Below are 19,060 nucleotides of genomic sequence, written 5' to 3'. Positions count from 1 at the left end.
TTTCCACTTCCTGGAGTGGTGGACCAACGAAGATTCCTCCTGAGTAGTTTTTGTACAATAAACTAAAATTGAATTCGTAGATTATGTGTACCCACTCAACAACAAGAGGGCCAGCATTGTTATTCTTACTGTGATACTGAACAATGATTACACTGTAATATAACAATCATGATCCAAGGCACTTCCCCTGAACATTTTTGCTCAGGTTGATTGCACTTGTTGCTCACAAAATTCTGATGAAAGGTGTTTTCAAAGGATATTTTCTGCTCAGATGGACTGCACTTGACATATTCTGTCTTAACCCAAGACACTTCCTCTGCATGGTTTTATACCAGCACTTGACCAGATCATATTTATACCAAAGGTGCTACCTCCTGGGTGTTACCAGGGGAGACCACTCTTGTTCATCAAATAGTTCTCATGCAAAGCACTTCCACTGAAAGATTTTTGCCTGGATGGACTGCACTTGGCATAATCCAACATATCTTAAGATGCTTTCCATGGATGTCTTTCCCTGTAGACCTCACTTGGCCATAGTATTGTATATCTAAGGTGATTCTCTGGGCAGACTACACTTGTTGATCAAATAGTTCTCATGCATGGTGCTTCCACTGGATGTTTTTTGCCTGGATGGACTGCACTTGGCATTATCTAGCATATCCTAAGATGCTTTTCCTGGTGGATTACTCTTGACCATAATATTTTATCTCGAAGACAATTTCCCTGGATGTTTTCTGCCTGAGCATACTGCACTTGTTGATCTTGCAAACTCATGTAAAGTTCTTCCACTGGATGTTTTTACCCATTATTTGTTGTATTTCCTGGACGTTTTCTGCCTGGGCAGATTGTACTTGGTCTCTTCATATACCCTTCATGGTCCTTTAGTCCTAGCCTCTCTTATACCTTTATATGTTTCACTGTCATTATGTTTGGTACTTTGGTTTGCTGCATAAGTGACATAAGTAGGATATGTATGCTAACAATGAGCCAGTTATGACAGTTCTCTTGTTCACACTCGTAAAAATATGTATTTATATTTATATGTATCCTCATAACACAGCTGCACATCAAAGGTATTTTCTCTGGCTGTTTAGCCTGGATGGACTGCAATTATTGCTCACAGTATCTGACACAAAGCATTTTGACTAGATAAGCTGCACTTGTTGCTTACAGTATCTCATATGAGGTGTTTCAACTGGATAGATTGCACTTGTCATAATTCAGTGTAACCTGAAGATGTACAATTGGCACTTATATGAGTTGCTATCACTTCCACACCAGATATTTCAACTTTGTCATGGTATTCAAGTCTTGTTCTCCAACACTTACACTGATTTGGTACAGGATGTCTTTCCCCAATGCAAGTAGGTGCTAGCCCATTCTGTTCTTCCCTCTTTGTGGTACTGTGTTCTTTACTGGGTAAAGAACATACCCATTTGAGAAATAGTACTATACCACACAGATGTGACTTCTGTTTTTAATCTTGCACACCAGTTCTTTCAGTGTGATAACTTTCTGCTTGATTTTGTGTTTTTGCATGTTCATCTGCCCCTCTAGTTTTTTCAAAGTGGGGTGAGAAGTAAGACCATTTCATAAGTTAACATTTTCTAATCCTGACAATGTATATTGATATATACTTGCCTCACTTCAACCACTTCCTTCCTCAATGATTGTTAGTGTTTCTTGTTTGAATATGACAGTTATGCTAGAATAATAGACTGCATTAGCTGTGCTGGTACAGTAGGATTGTTGGAAGGTAGTTGCATGATCAGTACATGTTTTAAAAGACTGATGAGCTAGGTGAAAAGTTTTTGTTTTTTTTGCAATGTTTAGAGAGCAAATCAAGATTGAAACAGCTTTGAGGTGAGAAGAGGCAAATACCTGTCTGAAATACAGTTTCAGTATAAAAATGTTAACTTTTATTTGGGCAAGTTGTACAATTCATAAAAATAATTTTGAAATTTGAAACTATTTCATGTAGTAGTTGTTTGTTTGCAATAAAATAAGACAAACCATTAAATAAATGTATTCAGGTTTCAGTTTACTCTGTTAGAATCGTGCTTAAAATTCCATAATTAAAATAAAAATATACAGAAAAACTATTTGTACATTTAAAAACTGAATTACTAAGTTTGGGGATTAGGCTCAGTTTCAAACCTTGAACACGGACTAGAAATAACTTTAAGTAACATTCAATTATCTGTAAAATATGTATACATTAACTTGATGTTATCGTAAATATAATTAAATTAAAAATTGATCAGGATATCACAAGAAATTTGCATGGAATTAATATTAACCTTTGATCAAAGCAAGTCTTTTACATAGATCAGAAATAAAAACATCTAGTTATGAGCATAGGTAACTAAATATAGTGTTCAGACTGTATTACTTTTATGATTAATATGTAGTTTCATCAGTTGCAAACTCTCTCACTGTTTTCTTGGTCCATGTTCAAGGTCTAAATCTGAGCTTAGTAATTCAGTGCAAACACACTGTGTGGGTTAAATATCAATACATCTGCTTTTACTTTTTGTTATTTCTATTTAACTGTCAGAAATGCATTATGTTTGCTTTTGTTTATATCCTTCTGTGATTTTTGTAGAAAGTTGATTAAATATTCTTTTGTATTCAATAAATACAACTATGCATTTACAAAAATTAAAAACTATTTGATATGTGCCAATCAATGAATTAAACTCGCACTGCTTCATTTTTCACCATTTATTTTGCAATAATGAATATTTATAACAAGATATTCAATGAAAAATATACATTTCACAACCATGTTCCTAAAGATAGAAAAATTATTGCTCTTTAAAAATCACATTTACTCCTGTTATAACTTGTTTTACTTGAAACATTTTATCAATCTTATACAATTTTTGTTTTTAAGGTAACTTTACCATTTCAATTCTAGAAACACTATATTAATCAATAAATTGCTAAAACCAAACTTGATAACTTGCTTTGAACAAAACATTAGGTTCAATAGAATTTTTTTTTTTTTTAACTATTAACAAAAAATGTTCAGCTACAGGTAGGTAAGTAATAAATAAATGAAGAGCAGACATCTACTAGTGGTACAGATCATATCTGTGGTAGGGCATCAGCACTTTGTAAAACAATCTTGAAATTATCTTTAAGAAGAATCTGGGAGACACAAGTCACTGTCAATGTTCAGTTACACACACTACAGTTAAGTTTCAGACATTGTAACTTTATAGGATTTCTACTTATTATGCATTGGTTATTCCACATCCAATTCTTGGAGATCTTCATCAAACAGGTTTTCATTGATTGGAACAGCTTCTCCATCTACTGTAGCAGCAAGATGATCTTCTCAACCAGCTGCTTCAGGGAGCTTCCCCTCCTCTCCTACAAATTTATTTAATAAAACAATCATAATGAACACCATGTTTGTACAAAATACCACTAACAATGATACCAACAATTACTGATATAATTATCTATATGATATTTAATCAACACAATCTGTCCTGATTTTCCTCAATACATTTTGAAACATTGACAATAACTAACAAAGCAAATATATAATTTTTACATATATCAATACATTTATCATTCTTATTAGTTGTAAGCTTCATTCAGGCTTTTTAGTATCTGTAAAAAAAAATTGCAAACTACCTTTCACAGACAGACCTTTCTTTTAACATTTTCAATGTCATGATTTTTTCTAAAAATGAAATATCTGTGGTTTCATTAAATAAGTCTAAACATCTTTTTTTAAATTAATAAGCATTAAATACAAATTAATTATTATTACAGCTGATAATAATGGTTTTTAACAAATCTTATTTTAACAGCTAATTTATATTATGTTCTAACTTCATATTATTATAACATATACTTTTTAAAATTTAGTCAACAATTCTCTTATTAAAATAGATACTTCATATTAAACCTTAACTATAACTTTCCTACTTCAACAGACACTTGAATTAAATTTAAAGCACAACTATAACAGTTACTTTCTTAATGTAATACATACTTGATACTGAGTACATCTCCTTACCATATAGGTTTTGCTTTTCTTCTGTTCACTTCATGAAGATTAGGTAACAATGTTAATCCTAAGTTTACTTGCAGGATAAGGGTCTCAGCTGTTAGTTCCAGATATGAATCACAGTTCTGCAACTGCAAAGAAAGTTTACAAAGATCAAATTTTTATATGTTCCAATGTCCTCAAATTTTATGATAAATATATGTCATACACGTTAGCATTGACATAGACAAAATTTAAAAGTAATATTTATATATATTAATTCTATAATTATATTTCTTAACAGAGCTAGCACTAGTGGGAGGGAGTTAAAACAGTTCTCCAACCCCAAAGCTACTATTATCCATAAATTTAGTTTTACCATAATTTCAGATTTAATCCCAGCATATGTCTCACTGCCCCCCTTTCCAGTTAAGAAAAATCTGGAACTGGGACTGATTCATAAATGATGGTTAAAAACATTAAATAAATTAATATATGTATTTTTAAACTTTTGGCTTGAGTTTAAATGTGCATTTTTATTTCCTCCAAAACTATAAAAGCCTTTTAAAATCAATTTTCAATTTTCCAGCTACAAAAAGACAAAACTGTTCACTAATGTGTCAACACTAACAACCAAGTTTGCTGGTATTAATCAAAAAAGAGAGAGATTATAATTATGTCTTTTTTTGTATAAAGAGAATTCTTCTAATATCCTTGTGATACCACAGCCTGTAATGTGGAGACAGAAATAAAAATATATTAATGTTTCACTGTACAACTTTTTTTTTCTTTTGAAGAAACAAACTATTATATCAAATGATATTGATGAACTGGATAAAACACAAACTGTTTAATTAAGCAACATTCCTTAATAACATTTCCATGAAAATCCTTAAGAGATAAAATAGCATGCAAACAAGACCTCATGCTTTGATAATAGATGAAATATCAATACCTCACTATCTTCTCAAGGAAACAGATCATATGTTGCCTCATCTTCACCCATCCAGCCTTCTACAGCCAAGTCTGGGTTGAATGTAAACATCTCTCGTCCACTGAGCTGTTTGAAGACTCATAACTATGAAGATTCTAGTTTACTCTTCAGATAACCATACTTAACAATGAAAAGAATAAACTTGACAAGTTTAAATATGCTCTATGACCACACTCATTAATAATGCATTTTGTACTATATAATGTTAAAATTCTACATCAAGTTATCTTGCTATTTTTAAGGTTAGCTTACCTCTTCTTAAGCAAAGTACAAGCTATGTTGAAAATAAATATATTATTATTTATATCACAGCAATGATCAGTAATTTCAAGAATGATTTTACAAATTGTTGATCACTTACTTCTTATGTCAATCAAACAATATCAATATTTACAATAGATGATACACTATGATGATAACATGCAGTTATATTTCCTTAAATTAAGGGGTGACCAGTAGAGTTCATCTATTATAATTACACCACGATGATGGTCAACAAATTTTAACTTACTAATAACACTCATCATATAATGACAGCCACACAGTTTTACAATACTTACTCTTATGTGATGACCAGCTTTAAACTCTGCTTTTTTCCTGTCCTGTTCCACTTGAGCTTTTTCCTTCATCTCTGCTATCTACAAAGCAAAATAATGTTGTTTTGTGTTGATACTATGCTTACAAAATATATTTTAATTAAATATTGAACATACATGCAATTAGACAAAAATAAAAATTTTTGTACACAACGTCTTTTATACTTATATATATGTGTATGTACTTATTTCCCAAATTTATATATTAACTGTTACACTTTACACACGTTTTCATTAAAAGATCTACATTGTTATAAGTCAATAAAGTCTAGTGTATAAAAAATCTAAACTTAAAACAATGATACCAACTTATGTACATTTTTATGAAAATATTTTAAAAGTATACTATCCTTCATAAACATAAAAAAGAGGAAGACAAGAGTACAAAATATGAAATTCAATAAGTAAACTTGTATTGAAGTGTGGATAGACAGAGAATAAAATACATTTTCTTTTTCCAAGCCAAAAATGTTTAAAATGAAATTCTTGTCAAGTTAGACCCAAGAGCTACTCTCTTAAAGTACACAGAATGTAATAACACAATTGTAAAAATCAGATATAATACAATAATATATTATAAAGTACACAAAGAACACAATTTTATAAATTACATTGAGCAAGATGTAATTTTATGAATGCATACAGATAATGATTTATGTACAGGAAATTAACTTTATAAATTTATGATATTATTCAATAATAATGTAATAACAAAGTATTCAGAGAAAACTTATGTCTAAACTTTACACTAACTTGAATATAAGACTGTTTAGTGCAGGTAGTGTTACTAATTAATTTACTTTGTAACTCACTGATGTTGAGGCTATTGAACACTGTGTTTGCAATCCAGTGATGTCAAGACTGTGATACATGTATAAATAACTATAACTAGATGAATCAAAAAAAAGAGTAAAAGTCACATGAGAGAGAACTTCTGTCACAGAAAAGTTAGACTTTGTAAAGTTAACTGTTGTGGAAGTGAATGGTTGGTAGGTTAGGGTGTTCTAAGCCAATTGAACCCACATTTGTGGACTTCAACAAAAGAAAGATGATAATTTGAAGTACAAAAAACAGAATAATACTGAAAGTTAAGGAATACAACTGTAGTAACTCATGTGATATCATGATACAACTGTGATTAAAAGAAATAAAAGTTAACTTGTCAACTGAATTCTAAAACAATTGAATTAGCTTAAGTGGACTTTGGACAATAAAAAGAAAACTATATAGTGTCTAAGATACAAATATTATCTTCATAGTGTAAATAATTTTGTATATACATTTAACTTGTTTCAAACATATATTATTTTAAAAAACAAGTGGAGTGCATGCTGTTCATTTTTTGTCAATTTCACTCCCAACGAGTCAGAGATACCTACTGTAGAAAATTTCGTAGCCCAACACACCTATAAATTTACATTACTATTAAGTAAGTGTATAACATTTGGTAAGCCACAGCCATGATTACACAGTTGTAAGTTGTGGTAGAAGAAAATGAGATTACATGATATATAACCATGTTAAATTTTGATAAAAGAATGGAAAGAGGAGAGATATCTTCATGGATAGACCAGGAAAGATAGGCCTTGTTGTGCATACACAACAACATGGCATCCAGCTAAAGTGAAGCCCTTTCAGATGCCTTATGCAATGAAATACCTTACAAAGCAGGAAGCTGAGGCAATGTTGGAAGCTGGAATTGTTAAGCCTTCAAATTCAGCCTACCATTTACCAGTTTTAATCACAAAAATTAAAGATAGGTTAACTGTTTCTAAATAAATTTCCACAAGCTGAATCTTGTGATGAAGTTCAACTCTGAATCTATGGACAACCTAGAAACTATCAGGTCAGGTTCTCTTCAAATATCAACTTCAGTAAAGGATACTGCCAAATCCTAATGAAGACAGGATTTACAGAGAAGACAGCATTTTTAATACAAGATGGATGTTACCAATTTCAGCAGGTGCCAAGTCAACTCTGCAGAAACATTCAACTGCATGATAAGGAGGATGCTGTGCAACACCACCAATATCAAGCACTATGCAGATGCCATCCTGACACATACTGTGAAATGGGAAGACTATATGAAGAAATGTAGAAAGCTGTTACAACATGCGAGAGCAGCATGTATCACCATCAGACCATCCAAGTGCTACACCACATATTATGTTCTGGGACTGAAAGACAGCCATGGAAAAGAAGGTATTCCAAATACAAGATACACTAGCTCTGACTAAAAAGCAACAAGTCAGATCCTTTCTGGATTTATTTTGATATTACAGGAAATTCATCCCAAACTATGTTGAAATTGGTGCACCATTGACTAACCTGACAAAGAAAGGCTTATCGAACAAAGTAAAGTAGAAATGACGACAGCTGGTTGCATTCCAGACTTCAACAAACCATTGACTGTTTAGGTTGATGCTTCAGTCATTGAAATTGGGAAAGTGCTCTTACAATAATATAGAGATGGACCATTTCCAGTAATATATACAAGTAAAAAGCTGTTAAGTAGTGAGAACTACTCTGTTACTGAATGAGCGTGTCTTGCCATCATACTTACCATTACAAAGTTCCAGAACTACCTGTACAGGAAGGAGTTCATCATCTGGACAGACCATTACCAACTGTGTTTGGGATCCTAGAGTGAAAGGATGAATCAAGCAGTATGAAAGAAGGGCAATACAACATGAGAAAGTGCCCATTGAGAAAAATAATGGACAATCCCACATGTGAACAATAAAGGACAACATTCCCAGATGAAAGAGTAATAAAGAAAGTTGGAAAAGGAGAAACCAAGAAAGAGCTGGTCAATAATGTGCTATCAACAGGACTTGACAAGGGGTGTTACGGAACTTCAACAAGACACTGGGAGGGAAAGGGGGGAGATGGCAGGGAACACATACAGAAATGAATAGCACAAGCAAGATGGTGTATACAGCCAGACCGTTCGTTATGTGACCATTGGATCAAAAGAGCTCAGGTAACCAGATATTCCATAATTTGCAAACAAAGTGAAAATGGATGAGCCCAAATAAGGAGTGGAGAGAAAAGAAACAAACATAAGAGTCAGAGACAACCCAAAAATTAAGACATGCCTTTTCAGAGAAATTGTTTCTTAATTAATAATGAATGTACCTGTAGAAAAGGTAGAAGCAAAATGCAGCCATGTGTCCAGAATAGAAAAGAAACAAAGGCCAAGACTGTGAATGTAGCAAGTTAAAGCCCTCATAACATGGCTGGAAACATAAGTAGCAAGAGTCATGCCAAAAAGTAGAACCTCAAAACAGTGTGTATTGTGATGATAGGATTATTGGAAGGTGATGAAAGGTATCCAAGACATGGACCACCTTAATTTAAAGGTTGGGGAAAACAACCTGTTAAGACAGTGAAACTCCTTTATTTAGAACAAGGGAATCATCAGAAGTGGTTTAGAGAAGTACAAAGAGAAGATATCAGTCTCCAGGATTCAGGGTTCAACAAAGAGGTGGGAACAGTAACCCATAAAGGAAAAAATAACATTCTGTAAGGCATTTGAAACCAAGAGCTCTGACATTGTGTCATTGGGACAATGGTTCTGAGGATCAGAAAACAGAAGAAAAACAATAGGGAGAGAGGAATAGGAGGAAGAGACAATAGACAAAGGGTAGAAAGCAAAGTGATGAAAAGGTCGGTTATGAAGTGAGTAGAAAACATAAAAAAAAAGCAATTCAACAGGAACAAAGTCAACTAAGTTCAAAGGTTAGAGGTAGCTACCAGTAGAATAGACAAAGGATAAGCCCCTGGGAGGAGAGTATGGTCAGAGGAGGCAGAGAAAGTGAGAAGAGGAAATTATGAAATAACAAGTGTACATGGGTCAAGGAATGGTAAAGATGATAGAGTAAAGACATGATAAAATGATGGCAAGAAGCTTGCACCCAAGACTCCAAAGAAAGAAGAGCATCTTGAAGACCTCATGGCAAATGAGTGGAGCAAGACGTAAAGTCATGTATGGAAGACGGGGAATGTAAATGACAGAGAAAAGGGTGCCACACACAAATAGATCTCACTTGCACAGAAACCATAAAAAGAAACAATTATAAATTTCATGAAATTCATAAGATATTATCAAAAAGATAGTAAATTGAAAAAATAGATTAATAAATGAATCACAAAGATTGCACAAAATCTTTCAAAATTAAAAAATGAATGTGCCTAAATTATGAACAAAGATAACTTCAAGTGCAAGTTCTTGTAGGGACCCATGAGCACGGACGATGTATGACCTTTCTACTGGTGAAGGGATATTACTACATGATGACTGTGTTATGTACTAATGGAATGCATGTCAAAATATGTGATTTAGGTGGGAAATAGTTCAAGGTTAGTGGAATGAGCAAAAACGCAAGAGTAGGCACACAAGAATTGCTACTGTATGCAGAGTTAAGTGGATTGTTTAAAAATGATTATATTATCACTCAAAAAATTAAAAGGTTTTTATCATATATATATTTACTATACATATCATATAGTAAAAATTCAGAATTAGAACAACAAGAAATCAACAATAATCCTTACAGCTCTAATAGTTGGTCATTGAGAAACAAAGCATTTTAAACACATCATTCATGACAGAAAAATACCTAGGTTCAAGAAGTCTTGATAGAAGTGAAATGGTAAATCCTATAACCCAAATGGGTTGGTAAAAGTGTTGAGCAACTGGGAGATCGTTGTCAGTGTTAATAGAAGATTTATGGTGTTGAAATGTTCTCTAAAGGTTGTTTATGTCCTACATATTGATGACTGCATTTTTTACACTGTGTAATAAAAATGGCGTTTTTTGTTTAACAACTGATTTCTTTATATAAAGTTTCTTTGTTTGTACATGTCAGAAAATGAGTTAGTGGTTTTTATGAACTTGCAGGTTTGACAAAAGGCTTTATTGCATGGACGACACTCATTTTTGAGTAGGATGTTATTCACTTTTCTGTGAAAAAGGATACCGTTTAGGGTTCTGTTTTTTTGGAAGGAGGCAACAAGAACTTCAGGAAATATCTGTTTATGACAATGATTGAGCCGTAGAAGATAAATGTTTGAGTTTAAACTGACAGGTAATAACAAGAGAAATTCTATTTGAAAGTTTAGTATTACTTGGGATTGCTCATCTAAATACTGTTAAACCTTTTGTAATTAACATAGATCCTGGAATCAGTGATCTACATTAATTGGTTTCATCAGAAAAATAACTTTATTCATTAAATAGTTTTATGAAGACCAAATTTCCTAAAACTTACCATTTTTTTAAATAATTTTTCATACTTGTTTTTATAAACTGATTAGTATATTTTTATCAGTCAATCTCCAGGTGTCATATTTATTTTACTTAAACATCTAAGCACAATTTTATATATATTCACATATTTAGCCATTTCTAAACTAAAATATCCATAACACCTTTTCACATACACTCTTGCCAAAGGCTACATTGTACCGGAAATAAAATGCTTACAATAGTTCATAGAAAAATAAATGTTTCCTGGAAAACCAAACATACATATCTCTCATAATCATATTTGATTATACCACCACACCCATTTTGTCCCTGAGGAAGAAAGGTCAACCTTTCAAAAGTGCTTGGGTTACAGGATTTTTATTTCAAAAATAATACCATAATAGTTAGTAGTCTTTTACGATAAGATACTTTTTTAGTAAGTCAATTTTGAAGATAATACTTCTTGAATACAGTCAGTTATTAAACTAAACAGGTATTAAATTTATGATACAACAAAATGTTTTGTTACCAACTGGAATATAGAAAGTTTAATAACTAAAATATTAGAAAGCTCACAAATAAGTCTGTTTTTAATATTTATACATTATGAGTGTCAGTATCAGTTTTTTAAATGAATGTGTTTCATGGTAACCACAAGTTTCACCACATGTTAAGTGTAACATCACTGAGATGTTTTGAGAGAACAAACCAAATGCATCACCTTTTACAGTTACAAATTTTTATATGATCTGTACATGTCTGACTGTCAAGTTTATTTAAGGGTCTGTTAAAGTTTTTAAGTGACAAAAATGTATTTACTGTGTGTTTAATGCTTAAAAACAACATTAAATAGAAATCTTTTATAACTTAGGTACTTTCCATCCAAGTGGTATAGTAAACAAGTTAGAAAATGCTGATTTTCTGTATTTGAACTTACTATATTTATGGGGGGTTTCTTCTTAAAAATGCTTAACAAGTTTGCAATTTTTGTAAATTTGTTCTGTTTAAGCACAAATCAGGATTTAAACATCTACAGTTTGTATTTATAACCACCAGTTGAGAGTACTTGTCAAAGAAGCAAAAACTATACAAAGGACAACATTAAATAATGTTCCTCTTCCCTTTTTTGTTACTAAATCCCTAATAATCTCATTAGATAATAATTGTGTGCCCTACTTTGTGGAAAATAATAACTGATTCCTTGAACTGATCAATTACACTCAACCCATTAGTACCACACCTTTTACAACCCATACAAAAAAGGCACATGCTTTCTCCTTAACTTTTTTTCAACCACTGCATTATTCTGACATAGTATCATTTTTAATTTTTTCTTTCACTCTGGGTTGTTTTTTTTCACTAATTTTCAAATTACCCTTAATTTCACATGATAGCCTTCATCTTTTTAACAGTTTTCATTTAATAAATATTTGCAACATCACAATATTTTGCAATTTTCTACCATATTCACTAAATAGTAAACTTGTACAATTTGATTATTTTTTTATTTGGTGAACATATTAAAAAATATGTTTACAAACACTGCAACTTAATAAAATCATAATGTGTTTATTAAAAAGTAAAAATGGAAAACATGATTTAGAGCAATAAATATCAATGAAGTGGACACTGTGGGGAAGAATATTAAATTGTGGATTATGGAGAGAAAATGGTTAAGCACATAATAAACAATTTTGAAAAATAAATTAATTATATGTTACTAGTAGTAATAATATGTAACTTACAAACAATCTAGGCCTAAACATACCTAGTTAAATTACTAATAATGAACTAACAAAGCTATGAAATTTTTCGAGACCACAAAGCATGTCACATTAATGTACTTGCAAAATGATTAAATTTATCTAGTAATAACACAAGTAACAATCAACATCTCATTTATAATTCATTTAAAATAACTTAGATGATAAAGGACATATAAATATCTAACTTACCAAAATCCATACATTAATGACATGAAATACTCAATTCACCCATTTGTAAATAAGAGTAAAGCCACACAAATGACATCTGAGTCACAACTACCACAGGCATATCAACCAGATTTGAAGTATGGTAAAGTTTATCAACATGTACCGGTCCCCTGGTAGAACTGGTATCAACAGAAACAAAAGTATGAGAAGAGCTATTCTCTCCCAAAGCAAACAACTTGGAAGCATGAAAAGTAGTGGAAAACTAAAACTCTTGAAATGGTGTGGAATATGACAGACTAAAATAAAAAGTGTTAAAGAAAAAGAAAAAAAGAGAGTTCAAATGTCTTCTCATTGATTACATTCTGACGAAGAAACATTGTTTTACTGAAAAGAAGAAGAAATCACTGGCCAAACCCATGAATCTAATTTCCTGAGAATTAAAGTCTGTATGTAACTTTGAACTAAATTCCTGGGAAATCTTACCAGTAGCATGTTCAGCTATAATGGGAATTTCTATAGTCAATACTCTGATCATATATTACTGCAGCAGTAATTTGGTTTGTCAACATATTAGATACCCAGAGCTCTCATAAATGTGAACAAATGATCTTAATGTAAGGCTCAGGGAAAAGAGGAAAAATACCGAAGACAGGAATTTTGTTTCTTTTGTTGTTGTGGTTTTACTTCTGAAAATATTTTTGACTATTTGAAAGCTGCAGGAATATTCTTCTATGACATTATATGTTTATTCTGGTTTATCAAGTGCAGTATGTAATAATTAACTGATTGAAATCCAAATTATTTATAAGATAAAAATTCATCTTGACCAAAAAATATAGAATTTAAATTTTTTATATTTGAAAAGAAAGATATAAACCCTTAACAAAATTAGATTTATTTACATTAATTTTCTAAAAGGTACAACTGAAGATTGCCATTTAAACTCTTAAAACACTTCAGGAGTTTAACACTAATAATACAAACACAGAAAACCGTACAGTTGATTTAAAAGACCTTTATACTTTACGTTTTTAGTAGATAATAGATGCATAGATAAAAAAATAAACTACATTACCTTCATCTCTCAAGTCTACATAAATACTCTTCTTTTCACTCTTACTTTCAACATCATTGTGGGAAAACTTGCATTTGTCACCTTTCTTACACTGTCCTTACTTATAAAAAACACACAGTACAGATTCAGGATCAGTTCCTGAAATTAAAATAGTTATATCACCTTTTTGCAAGAGATGAATGTAACTGAACTGTAGCCATGCTGAGAGTAACAAGATAAAACACTTCAATGCTGTAGTGTGTGATTTACATTGATTGATTGATTGATTTAGTGTTTTATGGCACAAAGCAGCTAGGCTATCTGCGCCAAACATCTGGTAAAAAGGTAAAAATAAATTAAATGTAGTAAAATACAGAAAAGGAAATGAAGGTAAAACAAAAAATCATTGAAAAACAGAAAAAGCATAAAACCAATGTTGACACCTAGTTTACAATGGTAAGAGAGAAAGCAGAGTAAAAGAAGTTGTAAAGTACTTACTCTAGCAAAATGGTAACGATCATAACCCACCAGGAAGACTAACAGGTAAGTTCAAGAACCACCGTCAGACACCTGAAGTTGGCCTTTTCAGTCCTGGTTCTGGGTTATGTGTCATAGCAGCCATTATCAAAATGTAAAATAATAGAAGTTTTAAAAGACATATAGCAAAATTGTAATAATGAGTAGCCAAATGTCCAGTAAGAAGGTAAAAGTAAAGTAAATGTAGTGAAATTTGTGAAAGTAAATGAAGGTAAAAACAAAACAGCAATTAAAAACAGAAAACTGCATAAAACCAATGTTGACATCCAGTCTATAAATTGTAAAGGACTTCCTGTAGCAGAATGGTAATGATCATAACCCGCCAGGAAGACTAACTGGCAAGTACCAGAACCACCGTCAGTCACCTGAAGTTGGTCTTTCCAGTCCTGGTTCCGGGTTATGTGTCATTATGGCCAGTACCAAAGGGTAAAGTAATAAAAGTTTAAAAGACTTGCAGCAAAATGGGAATAACAACTCGCCAGGACGAATAACGGGTAGTTCAAACAGCAGCGTTAGTCACCTGAAGTTGGCCTTTCCAGTCCTGGTGTCGAGTTATTTAATGTTCTGGCCATTTTCCAACGTGTTGTTACAGATTTGAATATAAAGTTCAGGTCCTCAATTTCCTTCTTTTTCTTCCTACTTGTTGATCTAAGGTAATGTAAGTAGAGTGTGATTACTCTTCTACTACCAACAATTTGTTTGAACCTTTGTATCAATAACTTTAATAAACATGGCATACTATTTCATTGATTAAGTGAACAAATTATGCATAACAAAGATAATTAGAGTTTTAAAATATTCAAAACATATTATCTAATATATGTTCATTAAAAATAAAGAAAATGTGACAGCTGTTAAGATGAAAACTACACTTTATGAATTTGACTTTAATGCGGTTCTTATAAGATTACTATATTGAAGTATCATTTTACAAAGCCTTTCATACTGTTTTTCTTTCTACTTTCCTGCAGACAATGTTGATGATAATTATGAAATTACAAAGTGTTAAAGACATGTTAAAAGGCCATCAGAAAATTTTGCAGTTTCAAACACTGGTAAAAGATAAGGTAGTCTTGGATACCTTGTTAGACTAATATTTTGAATGCTAATGCACTGTCTTCTCATGAAGTTTATAAAAACTGACCACACCTTTTCAGCATGATATTAAAGCAGTAAAATGAGATAAATAAAACCCAGAATTTGCCTTTACCAGACCCAACTTAAATGCATCTGATCTATTTAGGATGTGTGTGTGTGTGTGTGTTGGTGTGCATCACCATTGAATATACCCCAAATCAGTCATTTTCTGACCTCAACAAAGTATTTTTTTATTTCAAAACCAGATTTGATACACTAGCCAAAGAATACTATAAAAAGACAGAAACAAGAAACAGGCTCATCTTTGCCTTACACACCATCTCATGTGCACCAGACAAAACAATATCACCAAACAAGAAGCATCACAATGTAATTGAAAAAACAATTAGTCAACATGACGATAATCCATCATTACTACACAACCTGTGTGGGGAAATTAGTCACTCACACAATCAGCAGAACTTCACAAGTAGCATGGAAATTTCTAAGACAGACATAAAGAAGACAGCTTTCTGTGCAAGATGTGAACTGCCTCTAAAAAGATTAATTTTTGATTACTTAATATTGAAGATAGTAATAATTGGACACACAAGTTGATTATTTTCATAAAATTAATTGATTACTTTGCATGAAACTAACTGATGTAATCAATTCTCATAGGTATACAATTGTATTTCATTCTGATTAAGAAATTTTGAAATTTAACCACGAATCTTGCAACAATAAGTTATTTTTTGATCTGGCCTAAAGCTGAGCAATGTAAATCTAAATCAGATAGCCAAAGTGAGAGAAAAATAGTGCCACCATCAATACAGATACCCATTTATTTTAGTTTCTGTTCAAAGACATTAAAATTACAATTGGTTGATATAAATATATCAACTTTTTTTAGATTGTTTGCAAATTTTAACACTGCTTCCACAAGCCAGACATCCAGGATTTGTGCTGAATGGCTGCCCTTAATAAATAACATCCTTCTGGAATGAGCTAAAACTCACTTTTAGAGTTTTCAGGTTGAACAAAAATCTCCCACAAAGTTTTATGAAAAAAATATGCAGATTTAGTAATGCTATTGAAAGTTTTTGACTTCCATAGTACACAGTAGTAAACTTGGAAGATGTGTATGGTGTGTTATTGACTATTTGCTTTCATTTTTGCCTTTTGTTTTCAGAGTAGATACAAAGGCCATGACCTTCACATCAGTGGGATAATTCTCACCTAGCTATTTCTAAAGTTTGTTCTTCAATCTATCTTTCATTTCTTTAAACATCATTGACTAGCATATCAGTGCAAGTATAACTTTCTCTGGCAAAATTTGTTGCATATTATTGGCATATGAGAATAGTTTTGTATCAGCAGATTTAATTGTATTTCCAGTCATGTTCATAAGATCATCTGAATCTCCTGGAAGTAATGTAGTACAGAGAATCCTTAATCCTGCCATGCAGAATGCAAGCAATCAACTGTTCTTTTAAAGAGCACTAAAACTTGATGCTTTTCATCGAGCTTCTTGATTTGGAAAGTTTAATGTTGTTGTGGATTCAATACCAAATTGAATTGGCATTGCTTCTGTGCCATGTTGAAATACCACAACAATGTCTTGCTTTCACACTTTAATTCTTGAATTATCTGCATCATTCATTCAGTGTCACAAACTCTATGGGATCCTCAGAAGTACTGCTAGACATTTCATCTTCATCACTCTCCAGTGGAAAAGATGAATCAGTCCTTCCTTTTCTCTTTCTTCATACTTTTAATTTACCTTGCAGCTCTTTTACACCTGCTTTTTGTGCCATTTTGACCTCCAAGTCTGAACCATTGCATCTACACTGTCACTTTGAACTTACAAGCCACTTTCTTCTTTTCCTGTATTAATGTTACTTTATCAACAGAGGATCAGTACACTTAATCACTGAATGTTGTAGCATGTTGATATCTGTTTTGTGGCCAGCTGTAGATACAGTTTTCACAAACGGTGTAACAGTTGTGTGTTTTTTGGCCAATGAGGTTTTGGTAAAGGCATCAGCCAATAAACAAAATATCCAGATTGACAGCAAAGTACAATTATCTACCCATGTTGTTTCTGATCTTGTACCTGAATTTGTTTTAATGAAAAACTATTTAATATTATAAAAAATAGTTTTTCATAGTTTAAAACTTTCACATAAAGAGTCACATAAGCAATTAAGTTAAAAGGAAAAGTAGTTGTCCTATTAAGTACTCTTGATGATTTACTAGCTGCTTCACATGGACAAGTAACAATAAGAATAAAACCATAATAATTTGCAGGACTCACTCAACAACTGGAAAAGCCTTTTATGCTGATTACGATAGAGCCACAATTCAAAGTGATAGGACATGCACTTATTTCACCATTGCCTTTAAAGTTTAAAAGTCGTAAATTTACAATTTATGTTGTCCCTACTTATGAGTTATATACTAATAATTTCATTTTAAAATGTTGTCCAAAACTATTTACATTGAACATAACATTTGTAATAATATTGCAGATACTACTTATAATTAACATGAACAATTATTATGTTGCTAACAAACTCATTTTTGTATTAACACTCACAGACTGGAATTAGGCTTAGCCGATATGGTAAATTCAAGGTACAATATATTACTTCAACGTACAAATATTGCACTGGTTACAATTTCCATACTTCAGAATTTCGATGCCGATGTATACAACAATAAAATTTAAAATTGTTTTACTTTGATATATTTCATTCTTCTGATCAACTTTCTTTCCTGGTTCGTTTGGTTTTTTTCTTTGAAGACATCACTTCACTGAAATAAAACTATAAAAATTGTCAGTTTCCTGTCTAGTAAGCTATCTATATGTGTTATCAAGCGACCTCTACAGTTTCGAACAAAGAGTAAAACCGAATATGCAAGAAAATTCTCGTGCTATGGGCTACCATTGCATTTAATAGCTTATAAGGCTGACTGGCATACAACAACTACAGTAGTGGTTGGAATACTATTGATGTAAGTAATTTGTTGTAACAACAGTTTTTATAATATGAAGTTTGTGAATGCTAACTTAGAAAAGGCATTCACTCCATAACAGCTGTTATACAAGTGTTCATTGTCTGTTCCCTAGTAGGACAGAGGTAATTCTTTGAATTTACAATGCTAAAATCAGGGTTTTGATTCCCCTTGGTGGACACAGCAGATAGCCTGTTGTTGCTTTGCTATAACAAAACAAACACATTCCGTCTAATATGTCTAGAATATTATCTACCATCCACTCACCATATTGTCTGACTGAAATTATATATGAATGAAATCATTAGATTATTAATGCATGTAATAAACCTTTGAAGTCCAAAGTACATGTAGTTTTTATTTTAATTAATGCATTCAGAGGGAGATTTTAAGTTTCTAGCTTGTTATATTATATTCTGAAAGTTTATTTGCAATTTTTCTCTATTTTGTTTCATACAACTATTTAAAAGTTATCATATTTTATCAGAATATCTCTCCTTTATGATTGAACCTTTTTATATATTTATTACTCATGTAAAATAATAACATTTGGTCAATCTACAATCTCTTAAAGCTGAAAAAAAATTATATCT

General features: G+C 31.8%; 1 protein-coding gene across 19 annotated transcripts; it reads right to left on the bottom strand.

Annotated features, from left to right (window-relative positions):
• Nucleotides 1-2,713: 2,713 nt before the first annotated feature.
• Nucleotides 2,714-18,719, bottom strand: LOC143237875 (zinc finger CCCH domain-containing protein 15 homolog). 19 transcript variants are annotated; one of them, XR_013020302.1, is made up of 7 exons: nt 18,111-18,718; nt 13,857-15,020; nt 12,803-12,960; nt 5,561-5,638; nt 4,962-5,120; nt 4,037-4,158; nt 2,714-3,378 (listed from the first exon to the last, which is right to left on the bottom strand). XR_013020302.1 is itself a non-coding variant. In XM_076477574.1 (7 exons), exons 3-5 carry the CDS (start codon nt 13,860-13,862, stop codon nt 4,974-4,976), a joined length of 177 nt encoding a protein of 58 aa, XP_076333689.1. In that variant the 5' UTR covers nt 13,863-13,994; nt 14,893-15,020; nt 18,111-18,353; the 3' UTR covers nt 2,714-3,378; nt 4,037-4,158; nt 4,962-4,973. The 19 variants fall into 19 exon arrangements, 6 of the variants coding, with proteins under 6 accessions (XP_076333689.1, XP_076333691.1, XP_076333692.1 ...); XR_013020304.1 differs by having other exon boundaries at nt 4,962-5,066; XR_013020300.1 differs by lacking the exon at nt 12,803-12,960 and having other exon boundaries at nt 13,857-13,994; nt 14,334-15,020; nt 18,111-18,713.
• Between the last annotated feature and the right edge of the window lie 341 nt (nt 18,720-19,060).

This window comes from Tachypleus tridentatus, chromosome 13, assembly GCF_004210375.1.
Source record: "Tachypleus tridentatus isolate NWPU-2018 chromosome 13, ASM421037v1, whole genome shotgun sequence".
NCBI classification, from domain to species: Eukaryota; Metazoa; Arthropoda; class Merostomata; order Xiphosura; family Limulidae; genus Tachypleus; species Tachypleus tridentatus.
This window is presented reverse-complemented; position numbering and strand designations above follow the sequence as displayed.

Excerpts from the sequence above, each read along its gene's own strand:
- LOC143237875 (XM_076477572.1), bottom strand. The coding sequence starts at position 18,137 with ATGGAAATTGTAACCAGTGCAATATTT. Across the intron at positions 5,639-18,110 it reads TTGTAACCAGTGCAATATTT|ATAGCAGAGATGAAGGAAAA; the intron begins GTACGTTGAAGT and ends TTTGCTTTGTAG. Across the intron at positions 5,067-5,560 it reads AAGCTGGTCATCACATAAGA|CTCAGTGGACGAGAGATGTT; the intron begins GTAAGTATTGTA and ends GTCTTCAAACAG.